This window comes from Oratosquilla oratoria, chromosome 36, assembly GCF_046742065.1.
Source record: "Oratosquilla oratoria isolate Oo_2021 chromosome 36, ASM4674206v1, whole genome shotgun sequence".
In the NCBI taxonomy this organism is placed as follows: domain Eukaryota; kingdom Metazoa; phylum Arthropoda; class Malacostraca; order Stomatopoda; family Squillidae; genus Oratosquilla; species Oratosquilla oratoria.
This window is the reverse complement of record NC_134812.1, coordinates 42,061,573-42,076,471: the sequence shown is the minus strand read 5'-3', so window position 1 is coordinate 42,076,471 and position 14,899 is coordinate 42,061,573. Positions and strand designations below refer to the sequence as shown.

General features: G+C 49.5%; 1 protein-coding gene across 2 annotated transcripts in view; it reads right to left on the bottom strand.

Annotated features, from left to right (window-relative positions):
• Positions 1-14,899, bottom strand: part of LOC143018983 (midasin) — a 485,776-nt gene that overhangs the window by 36,368 nt on the left and 434,509 nt on the right. For both annotated transcript variants that reach the window (XM_076174672.1, XM_076174673.1), the window contains exons 29-30: positions 2,329-9,553; positions 1,146-1,337 (exon numbers count right to left, since the gene is read on the bottom strand). In XM_076174672.1, coding sequence (XP_076030787.1) covers positions 1,146-1,337; positions 2,329-9,553 — 7,417 coding nt within the window. The remainder of the gene's footprint in view (positions 1-1,145; positions 1,338-2,328; positions 9,554-14,899) is intronic.

The window sequence follows — 14,899 nt, the reverse complement described above, 5'->3', positions numbered from 1 at the left end:
TTACGCATTACAAAAGGGTTGACCGAATTAAAGCATACGCCCACCTTACACCCATCCCAATATACCTTGCAGTCCTATACCACTCAACCAAATATGTAACAGCGAGAGAGAGAGAGAGAGAGAGAGAGAGAGAGAGAGAAGTCCAAAGCAGACACAACCTTCCACATTTCGATTCACGGAGCGCTCCCTCACCACTCCCTGTACAACTGGTCCATTGACCTCATAAGCCCTGTGCAACCAAGCCTATTTACTTCCTACCTCCTGTGCAAACCTAGTTACTCTCCTCCCCCTGGCAAGGAGGGGAGGGGGAGTGGGAAGGCAGGGGGAGGAGGAAGGCGGGGCCAGATGTTCTTCTCATGGGCTCTCAATTCCTTAACCTGTCACTGGCTAATAGTTGCCTTAATGTACCTATTCGGTCCTATGTAAGGACCTCTAGAGCTTAAAAACGACCATTCCGGTTAATCCATCAAGGACCAGCAGGCTATTCAATCATATTGTTCTAGTTGATGATTTTCTTCATGTTCGACTTTTACTGAGTCTAGCATTAGCTCTTACTAATTGATCTTATTCTGCTTAGGAGAGGGGGCAAGCCCTCTCTACCGCGAATGGGAATATATTTGAAGTCAAAGATGGACCACACCCGGGGCTAATTGCTCTGACACTGAACAGCTAAGTTTGCGTGGCTGTACCTCACAATGAAGACAATAACATTTGATTTGTGCGTGTAACCTAATGGAGTCTGGTACAGTGGTGCCCAAAATAAGGGGCGCCCCTCACCAACAGGGAGGCGTGAGGAGGATACATGGAGGGGGCGTGAAGTCATCTGTTCAAAAATCATTGTTTAATAAGAATAATGGAATAATTCCGAAAGCAAATACCTGCCGTTACATATGTGCAAACTATAATTCTAGCAATCACCTCAACCCGTTTTCTAATTAGATATAGAATAAATATAATTTCATATTAGGGGGACGGGGGCGTGCGGGTCTGCTAGAAACAAAAAGGGGACGTCATATAAAATAGTCTGGCAACTACTAGTCTAATACAATCAACAGCCATTCCCAGTTTCCCTCATCCACACCAGTGTTTCCCTACCCACATCACTTGACACATACAAATCTCTCATACAGTAATAACACACTTACTTCGTCTTTGGCTTCGTCAGTAGTAGTGATAAGCTTGGAGGTGGTGCCTTCGTGAGCCTCGTCGCGGGTCTTGGCCTCGGACTGACCCACGCCCTCCACATCCTCCGTCTTCTCGCCCACTTCGCCCTGTTCATCTTGCTTCTCCTCTGGGTCCTCCTCTTGTTGCCCCGCCGTCTCCGCCTGTGTGTCCTCCTGCAGGTTCCGAGACAAAGGAAAGTGGAGACAAGAGGCACATTAATAAGGTACTGACTGTAAGTGATTGTAAAGGTAGTATCCATGGTGGTGGTACCTGCGTAGTGTGAATGCTAGTGTCTGTACTCATGTGGCGGTGGTGGGACTATGATAATTATGGCACTAATGATTTTGATAATGGTGTTGACGATCGAGATGGCGGTAATGGTTGCTGTTGTTATGACCTGGCGCTTCTATCCTTGTGCTCTGACTAATAGTTCTGTGTTTTGTAGACGTTTGGAGGGGTTACAGAGGTACTGGTGTTTTATGGGCCAAGGTTTGAGGTAGCGTCATTGTTGTTTGAAGGGGTAGAACGGAGAAAAAGTGACTGTGTGCGGAGTGTTGTGAGGACTCGTCTGGGCGTTGTCAAAGGAAGGACTATATCAGATATGGATAACAGGTTTGCCATTTTTATATAGATGGGTATTAAATAAGTACTTGTCAAACTCTTGAAGGGTTGCAGGGGGTGTGGGAGACTGGGTTGGTAGGGGTGTTCTTCATGCAGAAGAGTTATTTTGGTAATGCCAGTGAATGATGGACATTCACCATTATTTTATTACAATCGTAAACCAGTACTTGGTATAAAGAGGTTTACTACCCTGACTCCCGGCATATATACTGTTTGATGAATTATAAACGTACCATGATATTTCACAAAATAAATAAACAATTCACTGTCACTTATTACTATATCTTGAAAGAATATATGAATAATAATACACAAAAGGAAATAGTGCTGTATGAGAGAGGGTTAAGAGGAAATGCCCTGACCTAAGAAGGAATAATCTATATATAAACACTCTTAATTCCCTGAATGACTTCGTGGCCCAGCACGGGGACCATTACCAGGTACTTTGGAGCCACTTGTCTCCTACAAAAAAGAACCAAGGCAACACTGATTAATTGATGACCGATTGATCGATATCTTCCAAATGCCCTCAGTGGTCCTTACCTTAGTCTGGTCTTTGCTGGCTTCGTTCGTGTCCATTTCGGCCGCCTCTACTGGTTCTTCACTCTTCTTGTCCTTCGAAGCTTCAGCTTTGTCTTCTTCTTCTTCTGCTTTCTTTTCTTCTTCCTCCTTCTCCTCCGTCTTCTCTTCCTCGTCTCCCTCTTCTATACCTCGTTTCTTGTCGTCCTTCTTGGTCTCCTCTCCTTCCTCATCCTCCTTTTCCTCCTCTTCCTCCTTCTCGGCCAATTCATCTTTTCCTTCTCCTTGTTCTTCTTCCTCCGATTTCTCCCGTTCCTCCTTTTCTTTCTTTTCTCTTTCTTCTTCAGGGAAGAGCCCCTTCTCCTCGATCTCCAAAGGGTCGTCCTGGCCCGGGTCGTCTTCCTGATCCTTCCCTTCGTCTTCGTCCAAGGCCATGTCGTCCGGAAGCTGCATCTGCTCCTCGTCTTCGTTCTCGTCACCTTCAGGGTTCCCGCCATAGGGGTCCTGGAAGTCGTCGCCGTAGTCCTCGCCCTCCTCCTGCATCTCGTTTATCTCCCTCGTGTCCTCCATCTCCTCCAGCTCCTCTTTTTTGTCCTTATTCCCTTCCCTCTGGTCCTTGTTGTCGTCCTTGGCCACCATTTGAGAATCTGTCTTCTCGCCGTCGCCAGGACCCTGCTCCTCGTCCTGTTTCTCTTCTTCGTCGTCGCCTTCGTCTTCGTTCTCATCACCCCACATCTTCTCGTCCAGTTTGTCGGCCCCCTTTTCCGTCTCTCCCATCTGTTTGTCGAGGTCCTCGTCTTCGTCCTTGTCTTCATCGTCATCCTCATTCTCTTCCCCCCGTTCCACGTCCTGCATCTTGCCCTCGAAGTCCTCACTCATTTCCACGCCGTCGTCCTCTTCCATGTTCTGGTCTCCAGCCTTCTCACTCTCGCCCTCCTGAAGGGCCGATTCAAGTTGGTCTTCGGACTCGAGTTGGTCCGACTTGTCTTTCTTGCCTTCGCCTTCGCCAAGGCCTGTGCCTTCGGCATCCTCAAACTTGTTGGCTTTTCCTTCACCGCCCTGGTCGTCTTGAAGCTCCTGCGGGGTGCAGAAGCCCTTAAGGGCGAGGTTCTCGAAGATGACAAGGAGGACCGAAAGCATTTTGGTAAGCGACCGATGACTCGCCACTTGAAGGTGGAGGATCGCTAGGCAGAGGTCGGAGTACTGGCGAAGAAGAGGAGTGCAAGTGGTGAAAATCTCGGGGTCATGTGGTAATTCGTGTTCCTGTATAGTAGTCATCATATTGGTTAAACACTGAAGAACTTCATTGAGTCGCAAGGCTTTGAAATCCGACGAAAGACTACCGATTGTTGCCCCCGTAAGTAGTGCTTTCACCTGTTCCTGCTCTTCCTCTCCCTGGGTACTCCCTCTACCGGAGCAGTGTCTCTTGTAGACACGTTCGATCCCTAACAAGGCCCGTGTGACACAATCCTCCAATGTATCAACGACCGCCGACGGTGAGTCTTTGTCTAACGGTGCATGGGTCTCCGTCTGCCACTGGCCAAACCCTTCAGAGATCTTCCGCCACTCTTTCAGCCACTGGAGGAGGGTCTGTACACCGCAGAGGTTTCCTTCCTCCTCCTGGGGTGACAATTTCGATATGATACATGAAACCTGCGAGGCCACATTCTTGACAACGTCGAATGATATTGTGAGGTCCTCCGCCACCCGGATGGTCATCATCTGGGGTATGGTGTCCTCGTCCTCGGCTCTGAACATGAACTGACGATTCAGGACAGAGATAACCTGTCTGAGTTCGGGGAGAACGCCTTGGATAGTTTCTTTGACTTCGAACACGGCCAAAGCGTCCGGGCCGCTGGATTCGCCGGACACTGTGACCAGGGGCGAACTGTCCGGGCGGGTGTTCATGAGGAGGAGGACTTCGTTCAACGTGAGCGTCAGTGACGCGCAAAGGGCGTGGAGCTCCCTAGCGAGTGCTGCGCTCTTGTTTCTGGAATGTTTGACTGGTACGGAGGAGTCCAAGGAGGAGAGGAGCTGACGGAGACTTCGCGTCTTGTCACTGAAGGAAGCAAGCTCGGACCTCTGCTTGGTCGCTACAAGGAGGAAGTGGCGTGCAATACCTGTGAGTTTCTTGATGATCTCCGGGCCCAGTTCACGCGACGGCTGCTGCAGTGACGTCGTCAGGAGGGCGTAACGCGCTACGCTCCTGTAGAAGTACTTGTTGCAGCCGGTCCAAGCCTCAGTCAATGAGGACTGGCCCTCGTGTGCCACCGCCACGTCCAACGGCGGCAGCCTAAAGGCTTTGTCGAGGTCGTTCTCCCTCCAGCTGCTGTTGCCCTTCGTGTAGCTGACGCCCATATCTGATAGGGCGCGGAACAGGTCGGACAACCCGTCTCGCCGTCTCTTTACCACAGATTTCAGTATCTTCAGCCTCTTCTCCTGGTTCCCTACGGTTTCCGCCTGCGACGCCTCTTCCTGGAGTTGCTGGTAAGTCGAGATGATGTCCTCGGTGAGATCTTCGACAGACTCGAGGTGCCCTGGGTAGGGTAGGGTGGCCAGCACTCGGGTGATGTACTTTCTCGACCGGGCTGAAAGGACGCCGAGTCTCGAAAGAACACTACCCTCAGAACTCCCCTCCACGTTCTGTACCGTACCGTATAAGGGTGTGCATTTCATTACATGGACACCCTGACGCGGTTTCAAGTCCCACTCCCCGAGGTGGGCCTGCCCTTCACCGACGTCTTTGTTTGCGGTTGTGTCTCGGAGAACGGAGGCCACAGGCTGACGAAGAACTTTTTCCCACGCCCTCATGTGCTTGTGCAGTGTCCGATGGCTCTTGGTGACGGACTCTTGCACCGCATAGAAGTTAATGTCGTTCCACCGAGCGATCTTGACGTAGTCCTTGACCTGTTTCTCAATGGGCTTCCGCGCCTTGTTGATGGTGCTCGTGACGTGTTCCTCAAATTGGTCATAATACTGAAGGAGGTTCCATGAATAAGCGAGGAGGACGTCTCTGGACCCACTCGGGGGCAGAAGGGTGGCCTGGCAGTGCAACGATTCCAGGAGATCCAGACGGGTCTTGAAGTCTCCCATTACGCCTGATTCCATGAACTGCTTCAGCGTCTCCAAGAGCCTCTTGGAATCGAACTGACTTTCCCCGGCCACTTCCTCCATCTGCTGCGGGCTGGCTATGGATTCCACAAGGGAGCGTGTGTGGCCCCACCAATGGATGAGGGCCTGCGTCCTCACCTTTGCCGTGACGGTGTCCAGACAGTGCCGCCAGGCCTGGAGTTCAAGCTTCCTCCAGGCGATTATCAAGTGAGTAATAGCCTCGAGGTGTTGCATAAGGGAGACGCCACTATGCGCGTTGCGCTCCCACTCCTGTGCTTTCCCTAGAAGAGTCTCGAGTCCCACCACGAGTTTCATCAAGGGGGACGTGACGGGGAAAGTGAGGATCCGTGTGATGACCTTGTTCAATAGCAGGAGAGTCGGATGGCTGGGCCATTGTGCGAGGAGCTCCTCCACGCGTTCCTTCATGGCGTCCAGCAGTGGCCGCATCTTGAGCGCCTCCTGACTGTTGGCGTCGCGGTAGATATCGTAGGGGCGAGGCACGAGTACCGTCGTCGGCATCTCCTTCAGGCTGGCGCATGTGGCGTGGTTGAAGAGAACGTGTGCCCCAATTGTCTCCCGATCAACACTAGAGCCGAAAACTGGGCCAAGCGACGTCAAAATGGTTCCGAAGACGCGGTAACGGAGGAGGAAGGGTGTCAGGGACTGCGCGGAGGGCAGGGAGAGCTGCGGGCGCCGCCATTTTGTACTGACCAAGGCTGTGTAGAGCAACTTCTCCACCTGGCTCACCTCCGCCAGGAGTTCTGGGGTGAGGGTACCGAACTCCTCTTTCGTGTTTCTCTTGCTCTCTTTGTCCTTGGTGGGGTTCGTGTTCAAGTTCGGGCCCTCGAGGTCATCAAACTGGCCCTCGAACGAAGGAAATGCTTCTTTGAATTCTCTCTCCTCTTCCTCAGCCTCCGTCTCCGTGTCTGCGAGTGTTCGAGGTTTGAATTTGTACAGACTCTCCTCCTCTTCCTCCTTCCTCTTCCTTTCCTCCTCCTGTTGCCTCCACGCGTGTGCGAGGGCCGAGAGGACAGATTCTAGCAACCGACGAAGGGAGGGCGTCAAGCATCCTTGGGTGACGGCGGCGTTGTAGGTGTCTATCAGGACACTGCGTACTCCCAGGCTGTGGCACAATCTACCCAGCCCAGGATATTCTTCGGCAGATAACATCGATGTGATTCCCTTCAGGGAGGTCATTTGCACTTCGATCACCTTCGTCGGGCAGAGAGGCTCGCGAGGAACCGGGAAGGCCGCGAAAAGTGACATAGTTTCACTGATTCTTCTTGAATTGACGCCCTCGCAGAGATGTTCCACCTGCCGCAGGACGAGTTTGGCCTTGAGAAGTCGAAGCCCCTCGCAGGTCACACACACAGCTTGCAGGAGTGGGTATACCAAGTCGCAGTAAAGGGGATACTTTTGCGACGTCTGCTTCACGAAGTTGTCGCATGACAAGAGGAATCCATCAATACGGGTCAAAAGACCTGAAGAAGGTTGCCTACTTCTGTGAGCCGTGTCGATTTCCTCTTTCAGCGCTATCAGCTTCTCCAACTTGAAAACATTTGCGGTGAAGTGAGAAACATCTCTCTGCAGGGAGTCATACTCCGGAGGGTCAGGTCGGTGAGCCACCTCCTGCGACAGTACTTCGACTTCGCTGAGTGTTGCCGCCTTCGCGTTTGTCAGGAGATCGACGTGAGGATGAACCAGTCGAGGGGGGACTTTCTCCAACTGGCTCCCACGCACGGTTTCCAGCCACGCGTATACACACAATTCTGCCTCGAGTTCCCGGGCTTCCTCCTCCCGGTACCCAAGCAGGAGCTGTCTTTGTTGAGCGGGATCTACTGCCTGCATATGAGACAGGATACTCGCCTGCAGCCCTCCCACCAAGACCGCCAGCTGGGCGGAGTATGTCACCTTCTCCTCCAGGTTCTCAGTCTCTCCATGGCCCTGGCAGACACTGTCCACACCATCAAGCAACCAAACAGCTTCAGGAGGCAATCTTTCGCAGGCTTCTCTGATCCCCTTCGTCAGAGGCACAACGGAAAAGAGGGAATGGCGTACGATGTTTTGCTCTGACGAGACGTGAAGCGCGCTGGCGAGGCTACTGAAGAAGCCTGTGGTGTAGTCTACGACGTATTGGGCGAAGGCCTCCTCGTAGCTGTACGAAGAGCTCGTCAGTTCCTTCCAGTTGGACCACAGAGTTGCACGAACCTCCTCCAGCTGTTGTGCCTTCTCCACGTGCTGGGCAACGGCGATATCCTCGATCTCGCTCGTCGAGTATTTGGCCCCACAAGTGAGTATGTGGGACAACAGGCATGACCCGAGACTGTAAATGGAGTCTCCGTGCACTTCCTCTGCAGCGCATCCGTCGTCATCGTCTTTGGGTGCCGAGGAATAGGTGCGCCAGGCAGCGGGCCTCCGCGTGGCCGTCGAGTTCGAGAGTAGGTTGTAGGTGTGTGTAGCGATCTGGCTTAACACGCGGCGCCAGTAGAGGGGAACCTCCTTGCTCTTGTCCCGCTTGTAGAACGCCAGGTGGGTCATGGATACCGAGGGAGAAACCCGAGACCCTTCCATGGCACGTTCGGCAGCGGCAGTCTTACCTTCAGAGGCAAGGACGCGTCCCCACGCATGCTGAAGGCAAGCCACGTAGTCCTGCAAGGGCCACACCTGGATCTTCAAATCGAGATTCTCATTGTCATCATCTTCGTCATCGTCTTCACCAGGACATGGTAGAGCCCGAACGCCGACCGAAGCAGGAACATAAACATTAACATTGTGGTAGGAGAAGAACTCCTCGAGGTTGACGAACTGCTCGTGGAGATCGGCCTCTTCCCGAACTGGGTCCCACTCCATACACAACATTTGCAGGAGCTTTCCCTTGGCTTCGGTGGCGTCCTCGGAGGCAAGGAAGCGGTTGAGGGCGTGGGCAGTGATAGCTGGAGTGAGGAGTTTGTCCATGTTCCTCGCCCGGGTGTACGCTTGTGCCGTCTTGGCGTCAGCGAAGGGGGCTGGATGGCCAATAGTGTTTCTGAGAGACGTGGCCGTCTTGTGGATCACTCCACAATGAGCACTAAAGACGTCTTGGAGCCTGGCCACAGTTTTCATCAGCTTCTCTGGGACAATGGTCCTCCAAGTGTCGGGAATTTTCTGTAGAAGTTCTTCGTGAAGCCACTGCCAGTGGAGGGCCAGGCGCGGGAGGAACATGTGGAAAGCAGCCTTCTTCACTGTCCGGCTGCAGAAGCTTTGGAGTCGGTCGCGCCACTTGAGGGCCAGCACCAACCTGAGCCACTCTTCGTCCGTCAGCCGGATCTGGTTATCGCGGACGAAGCCATCCAGGAGGTCGTCTACCTGTGTCAGAAGAGGTGCCAAGTGTACGACCGAAGGGTGAGCCACTGCATCGGCTCCCAGAAGCTTCTTCTCGATTTTACTGGACACCTGAAGGAGTGTGAGCGTGTCGGCACTGGTTTTTCTGTCGCGGGGTACCATGACTTCCTCTTCCTCAACATCCTCGAGTTGTGCGACGGTGGCGATGCGACGCAGCCAGAGGAGGACCTTGTTGGCGAGAGACGATAGATTTTGCAACTGTTCCGGGTCCCTTCCCAGCAGCGCCAACACGCCCTGCGCATTATGACGCGGGTCGACGCCACACACGCCCTCTCGAAGGACTTCCTTCAGACTCCTGGCGGGAGCGACCAGTTCTCCCCCCGCTGCTTGCTGGAGACTCTTCCTTATAATCTCCCGAAGATTCTTTGGGACTCCTGATATTGTACTCAAGAGGTGGGCGCACCATTGTCGAACCAGCTGCCAATCTTCCACGGGCGTGAAGGCCAATGTATGCACGAGGGCGGGGACAAGGGCGGGTCCGGGATCTGGAACTTGGCAAGAAGGCGGGAGAGGCGAATCTCCCCAGAGGGAGGCGTGGTCGGGCCTTGCGGCCGCCACCAGGAGGGTATGCAAGAGGTACGCAGCCTGACGGACACCCACTACTCGAGATCCCCTAATGGAGACAACGGCGGATGAGAGTGTGAGCTCCTGGTAGGGCGGCCAGGTTATGTCTACGGGGAAGGCTGAGGCACTCGATGTCACCGCCGCCTCCACGGCCTCTGTCAGTACCCCCTGCTCCGCCTTCTTCCCACGGGATCTGTTCCAGATGCAAGACAGAGAGTTAACTCAAAGAAGACGGCGTTCGTTATCTTATACATAAAAACATAAGAATGATGGAGATTGCAAGAGGTCATAAGGCATACACTAAGCAGTTAAATGTCCATTACCACCTATCATCCCCATCCATAATGTTATCTAATCTTCTCTCAAAACCAATAGTTTCAAAGCTCTCTACATGGTTACTAAGTCTATCCCATTCATTAACCACTCTATTCTTGAATTTAAGTTTGCGCTGTTTAAATCCATTACTACGAGTTCTCCCGGTCTAAGGTATTGGCTGCATATTATTGTTGGGTTAAAAGCTGCTCAGTAGCATGCAGTTGATACTTTAGGGTCTATAGGGGGCGCTCCTACGGACCACAGTCATAAATAATTTTGTCTGTGGTAGAGAAAATCTCTATTCATAGAGAAATTATGATACTTTATTGTACTGCGACAGTCCCTCCGTTATTTTGTCCCCCAACTCTTGTTACTGTCCTGTACCACTTCTCTAAATATTCATTTTCTTATTTCGCCGAACCCTGCCACCAAGTGTTTACTAGAATCGTAAAAGGCGACAAAAAACGAGACGGGGATAGAACTAGACACCCTTCTCCCTGTAGCCCCAAAGGGAGCATTTCTAAAAACCAAAGGCATAAGAGGGGCTGGGAGGAGTTTTTCAACCACAACCTTAAGATTTGGGTCTTAATGTGGGTGGATGTGGTACAGATGAGAGTAAAAGGGAAGCGGTAGGCAGTATGTATGTGAGAAGAAATATGGGTGTGTTGGCATTGAGTGAAACTAAGTTGAAAGGGAAGGGCGAGTTTGAGTATGAGAGTGTAGTCGGGTCTCAGGAGTGAAGAGAGGACGAGGGAGAGAAGGGGTGACTATACTAGTAAGTCAAGAGATATGCACGAGTAAACGTATAGTGGAGTGAAAGGAGGTTCTTTAAGGTTAATGTGGATGAAAGTGAAGCTGGGGAGATGTGGATTTTTGTAAGTACATATGGGCCTGGTAGAAGAGTGTAAAGGTAAAGGAGACATTTTGCATAGATTTAAATGAGTGTATAGAGAAAGTTTAGGGAGAAATGTCAATGCAGTGTTATTGGGAGACCTTAATGCAAGAGTAGGAAATGAACCAATTGATGGAGTGATTGGGAAGTGTGGAGTTCCATGAAAAAATCGTAGTGGAAAATTGATGGTGGAGATGTGTCTAGAAAGATAGCTGTTGATAGCAAATACAGTGTTTAGAAAAAAAAAAGTTAAGCATAAGTATACATGGGAGAGGGTGGTGGACGGAAGGGTGGAAGACAGGGCGTTAATGAACTACATAGTGGTAATCAGGAGAATGGTAGGAAGAGTTAAGAATGTACATGTTCTAAGGGGAGAGAGTGGAGGGATATCAGACAATTTTTTGGTGGAAGGTAAGTTGAGAGTGGAGGATAGATGGAAAAGGAGGAAAAGGACAGAACGTAGAGAGGTGCTTAAAATAAACTGCTTAAATGAGAAAAAAAAAGGAGGGCAAGAAGAAGCTGAGAGAGTGGGAAGGAGTGAAGGATAGAGTAGAAATAGGAGTGGAGGAGGAATAGCGATAGTTCAAAGAGGGAATAACAAGGCGTGCAAAGATGGTGTGTGGAACAAGGAAGACGGGAGAAAATACATGTAGTAGGAAGGGTAGTGAGTGGTGAGTTGAGGAAGCAAAGAAGGTTGTAGAAGAGAAGGGAGCATTCACAAACTGGTTACAAAATAGGACGAGAGAGTCATATATATATATATATATATATATATATATATATATATATATATATATATATATATATATATATATATATATATATATATATATGACACACAGGAACCATCAGTCGGAGAAAATAAACTTCGAATAAAGAAGAATCCTATATTTCGGCTATCAACTGTAGCCCTCTTCAGGAAAGTTCTTCTTTATTCGAAGTTTATTTTCTCCGACTGTGGGTTCCTGTGTGTCATTTACAAATGTGCTACTACATTTCTGATTAGAAATATATATATATATATATAATGTATATATATATATATATATATACATACATATACCAAGGCTTTTTCCCCCTTACAAGGGGGGTAGCCAAAAAGGAAAAGGCATAAAATCATTCCCACCATTCCATCCCTGAATACACTCCACACCCCTCCACCCTCCCTCTTATCTTAGCACCTCCTGGATGACGGGTCATCCCTGCACCTTGTCCACTGCCCTAGGTCAGATGCAGTGTCGCAAGACACAGCACATCCACAGCAAGGCCGCTTCATTAAATCGGCGACCCCCCCTCTCCGTCCCCCCATGCATAAAAAGAGAAGACGGGGAGAAATCCCTTCGCGCTGCGTCAAATTTTGCCCACACATACTAACTCAACCCCATCCTCCCGCCCATTCCACCTCATTCATCACATCATCATCCATATACAACCATTCTCCATTCACCTCTGTCTTCTGTCCTCTCCCGTCCTTCCTCAACAGACATTCCCCTCTTCCCCAAAGCCCCCTTCACCCCATCCATCCACCTCATCCTAGGACGTCCCTTCATGTTCACTCCCTCCACATCTGCCTTCCATACCTCTTTTACTAGTCTTTCTTCACTCATTCTTTCCATGTGTCCAAACCATCCTAATACTCTTTCATCAACCCTATCTCCCAACTCCCTTTCCATCCCTGTTCTTCTCCTCACCTCCTCATTTCTCACTCTATCTAGCCTAGTAACCCCCATCATACTTCTCAGACACCTCATCTCAAACACATTCAAACTCCTCTCTTCCTCTCTTATGTTCCATCTTTCTGCCCCATACAGTGCTGTTGGCACAATCACTCCGTCATACAGTCTCTTCTTAGCATCCATTCCCAAATGTCTATTCCTCATTATACTCTTCAATCCACCAAGGCATTTACTCGCTACTCTCAATCTACATTCTACCTCCACCTTTTCCTGCCACATTTGCACCCAAGTATCTAAAACTATCCACTTCCTCCAGTCGCTTTCCCTTAATGCTCACTTCCAGTCTACTGCCACTTTCACCCCTTGTACATCTCATCACCTTACTTTTACCCACATTTATCTTTAGCTTTCTTCTATCACATACTCTCCCAAACTCTGTCACCAACTTCCTCAGTCCCTCCTCCGATCCTGCCACAAGCGCAGTGTCGTCAGCAAACAACAGCTGCCTCACCTCCCAGTTTTCTCCATTTTCTTTAACCATCTCCAATCCCTGACCCACTACCCTTGCATTTACCTCTCGCACTACCCCATCCATGTATAAGTTGAACAGCCAGGGCGACATAACGCATCCTTGACGAAGTCCCACCTTTACATCGAACCACTCACTCTCTCCATTTCTAATCCTGACACAAGCTCTACTACTCTCATAAAAACTCTTGACAGCTCCTAGAAGCTTTCCTCCTATCCCATATATCTGCATAACCTCCCACAGTGCCTTTCTGTCTACCCTATCGTAAACCTTTTCCAGAGCCATAAAAGCCCAAAAAACATCCTTCCCCTTTCCTATAGCTTTCTCACATATCTGTCTTACCACAAAGATCTGATCTACACAACCTCTACCCGTCCTAAATCCACACTATTCCTCACCAATTACTCCCTCTGTTCCTCTCCTAATCCTCTCAATCAAGATCCTCCCATAAGCCTTCCCAACTACACTTAACAAGCTAATCCCTCTGAAACTAATACATTCACACTTGTCCCTTTTTCACTTGTAAATTAGAACTATACAGGCACTCCTCCAGTCCTCTCTCCAGCAAACATTAAATAACCTCACCAGCCAGTCCACCATCACTGTACCTCCTTTTTTTAGACATTCTGCATGGCATCCATCCAGACCAGGTGCCTTACCTGCTTTCATCATCTTAACAACTGCCTTCACTTCATCCTTCCTTATTTCTCCTCCATTTTCCTCACTCATCACTCTCATTTTCTTAGCACTTCCCACTGCAACTATGTTTCCCTCCCTATCCTCCTTCACATTTAGCAACTCCCTAAAATACTCTGCCCATCTTCCCCTTACTGCCTTCTCTTCCATTATCATATCTCCATCTGCACCTTTTACCTTTTCTTCTCTACTTGATTCGCCTCCTCTTCCTCTCTTAATTTCTCTCCAAAACATCTTTTTATTACTTTCAAAATTTTCTGTCATACTCTTACCCCACTTCACATCTGCTCTCCTCTTTGCCTCCTTTACCTTTTGCTTTACTTCTCTTTTCTTTTCTTTGTACCTCTCATATGACTCCCTCGTCCTATTTTGTAATCACTCTGTGAAAGCTCGCTTCTTCTCTTCTACAACCTTCTTTGTTTCCTCATCCCACCATTCACTACCCTTCCTTCTATTTCTTCCTGTCCTTCTTGTTCCACACACCATCCTTGCACACCTTGTGACTCCCTCCTTGAACCATCCCCATTCCTCCTCCACACCTAGCCCTACTCTATCCTTCACTCCCTCCCACTCCTCCCTCAGCTTCTTCTTGTACTCCTTTTCCTTTAAAGAGTTCACTCTAAGCACCTCCCTACCTTTTGTCCCTTTCCTCTTTCTCCATCTATCCTCCACTCTCAACTTACCTTCTACCAAAAAATTATCTGATATTCCCCCACCCTCTCCCCTTAGCACATGTACATTCTTAACTCTTCCTATTATAGTCCTATTTACCACTACATAATCCATCAACGCTCTATCTACCACCCTTCCCTCCACCACCCTCTCCCATGTGTACTTATGTTTGACTTTCTTCCGAAACACTGTATTTGCTATCATCAACTCTCTAGACACATTTCCACCATCAACTCTCCACTACGATTCTTTCCTGGAACTCCACATTTCCCAACCACTCCATCAATTGGACCATTTCCTACCCTAGCATTAAGGTCTCCCAGTACTATTACATTGACATTTCTCCCTAAATCCTCTATGTACTCATTTAAATCTATCCAAAAGGCCTCCCTTTCTTCTACACTCTTCTCACTACCAGGCCCATATGCACTTACAAAGACCCACATCTCCTTTCCCAGTTTCACCTTCATCCACATTATCCTTGAGGAAACCTCCTTCCACTCCACTACACGTTTACCTATCTCTTCACTTACTAGAATAGCCACCCCTTCCATCCCTCGCCCTCTCTTCACTCCTGATAACCTCCCACTTGCTCTCCCAAACTTACACTCACCCTTCCCTTTCAACTTAGTTTCACTCAAAGCCAACACATCCATCTTTCTTCTCACAAACATACTACCTATCTCTTCCCTTTTACTCTCATCTGTACCACATCCATGCACATTAAAAGACCCAAACCTTAGGGTGCTGGTCGGAAAA